This window comes from Fukomys damarensis, unplaced genomic scaffold (assembly GCF_012274545.1).
Source record: "Fukomys damarensis isolate Sample0158 unplaced genomic scaffold, DMR_v1.0_HiC HiC_scaffold_4, whole genome shotgun sequence".
NCBI classification, from domain to species: domain Eukaryota; kingdom Metazoa; phylum Chordata; class Mammalia; order Rodentia; family Bathyergidae; genus Fukomys; species Fukomys damarensis.
The window spans coordinates 37,394,745-37,395,036 of NW_022900916.1; the positions used below are offsets into that span (position 1 = coordinate 37,394,745).

The 292-nt window shown below is 67.5% G+C and overlaps 1 protein-coding gene across 1 annotated transcript in view; it reads right to left on the reverse strand.

Annotated features, from left to right (window-relative positions):
• Window positions 1-244, reverse strand: part of LOC117283332 (translation initiation factor IF-2-like) — a 1,311-nt gene extending 1,067 nt beyond the window's left edge. Inside the window, exon 1 of the mRNA XM_033755985.1 lies at window positions 31-244. Within this exon, the coding sequence (XP_033611876.1) occupies window positions 31-244 (214 nt within the window). The remainder of the gene's footprint in view (window positions 1-30) is intronic.
• Between the last annotated feature and the right edge of the window lie 48 nt (window positions 245-292).

Here is a 292-nt window from a genome sequence, read left to right on the forward strand (position 1 = left end):
AAAACCCGCCCCGAGTCGCTATCTCTGCACTCCGTAGATCCTTGAGCCTCTGCTCCTGAGCTCTCTGTCCTCTTTGCTCCTGTTCGATCGCAGGCCGCGGGTGAACCGTCTTCTTTCTATTTCGGGTCCCAGTCCCCCTCAACCCACCCCGCCAGCCGCACGGAGGCGGCTCCTCCTCAGGTGGCCGGGCCGGGCCTTCCCCGGCAGACCTGTCACCCGACACCCAGGAAGCGCGCGGCCCCATCCCAGCTCCTCTTTGTTCCCCCGCTGGGGTGCGCGATCCGGCGCCGCC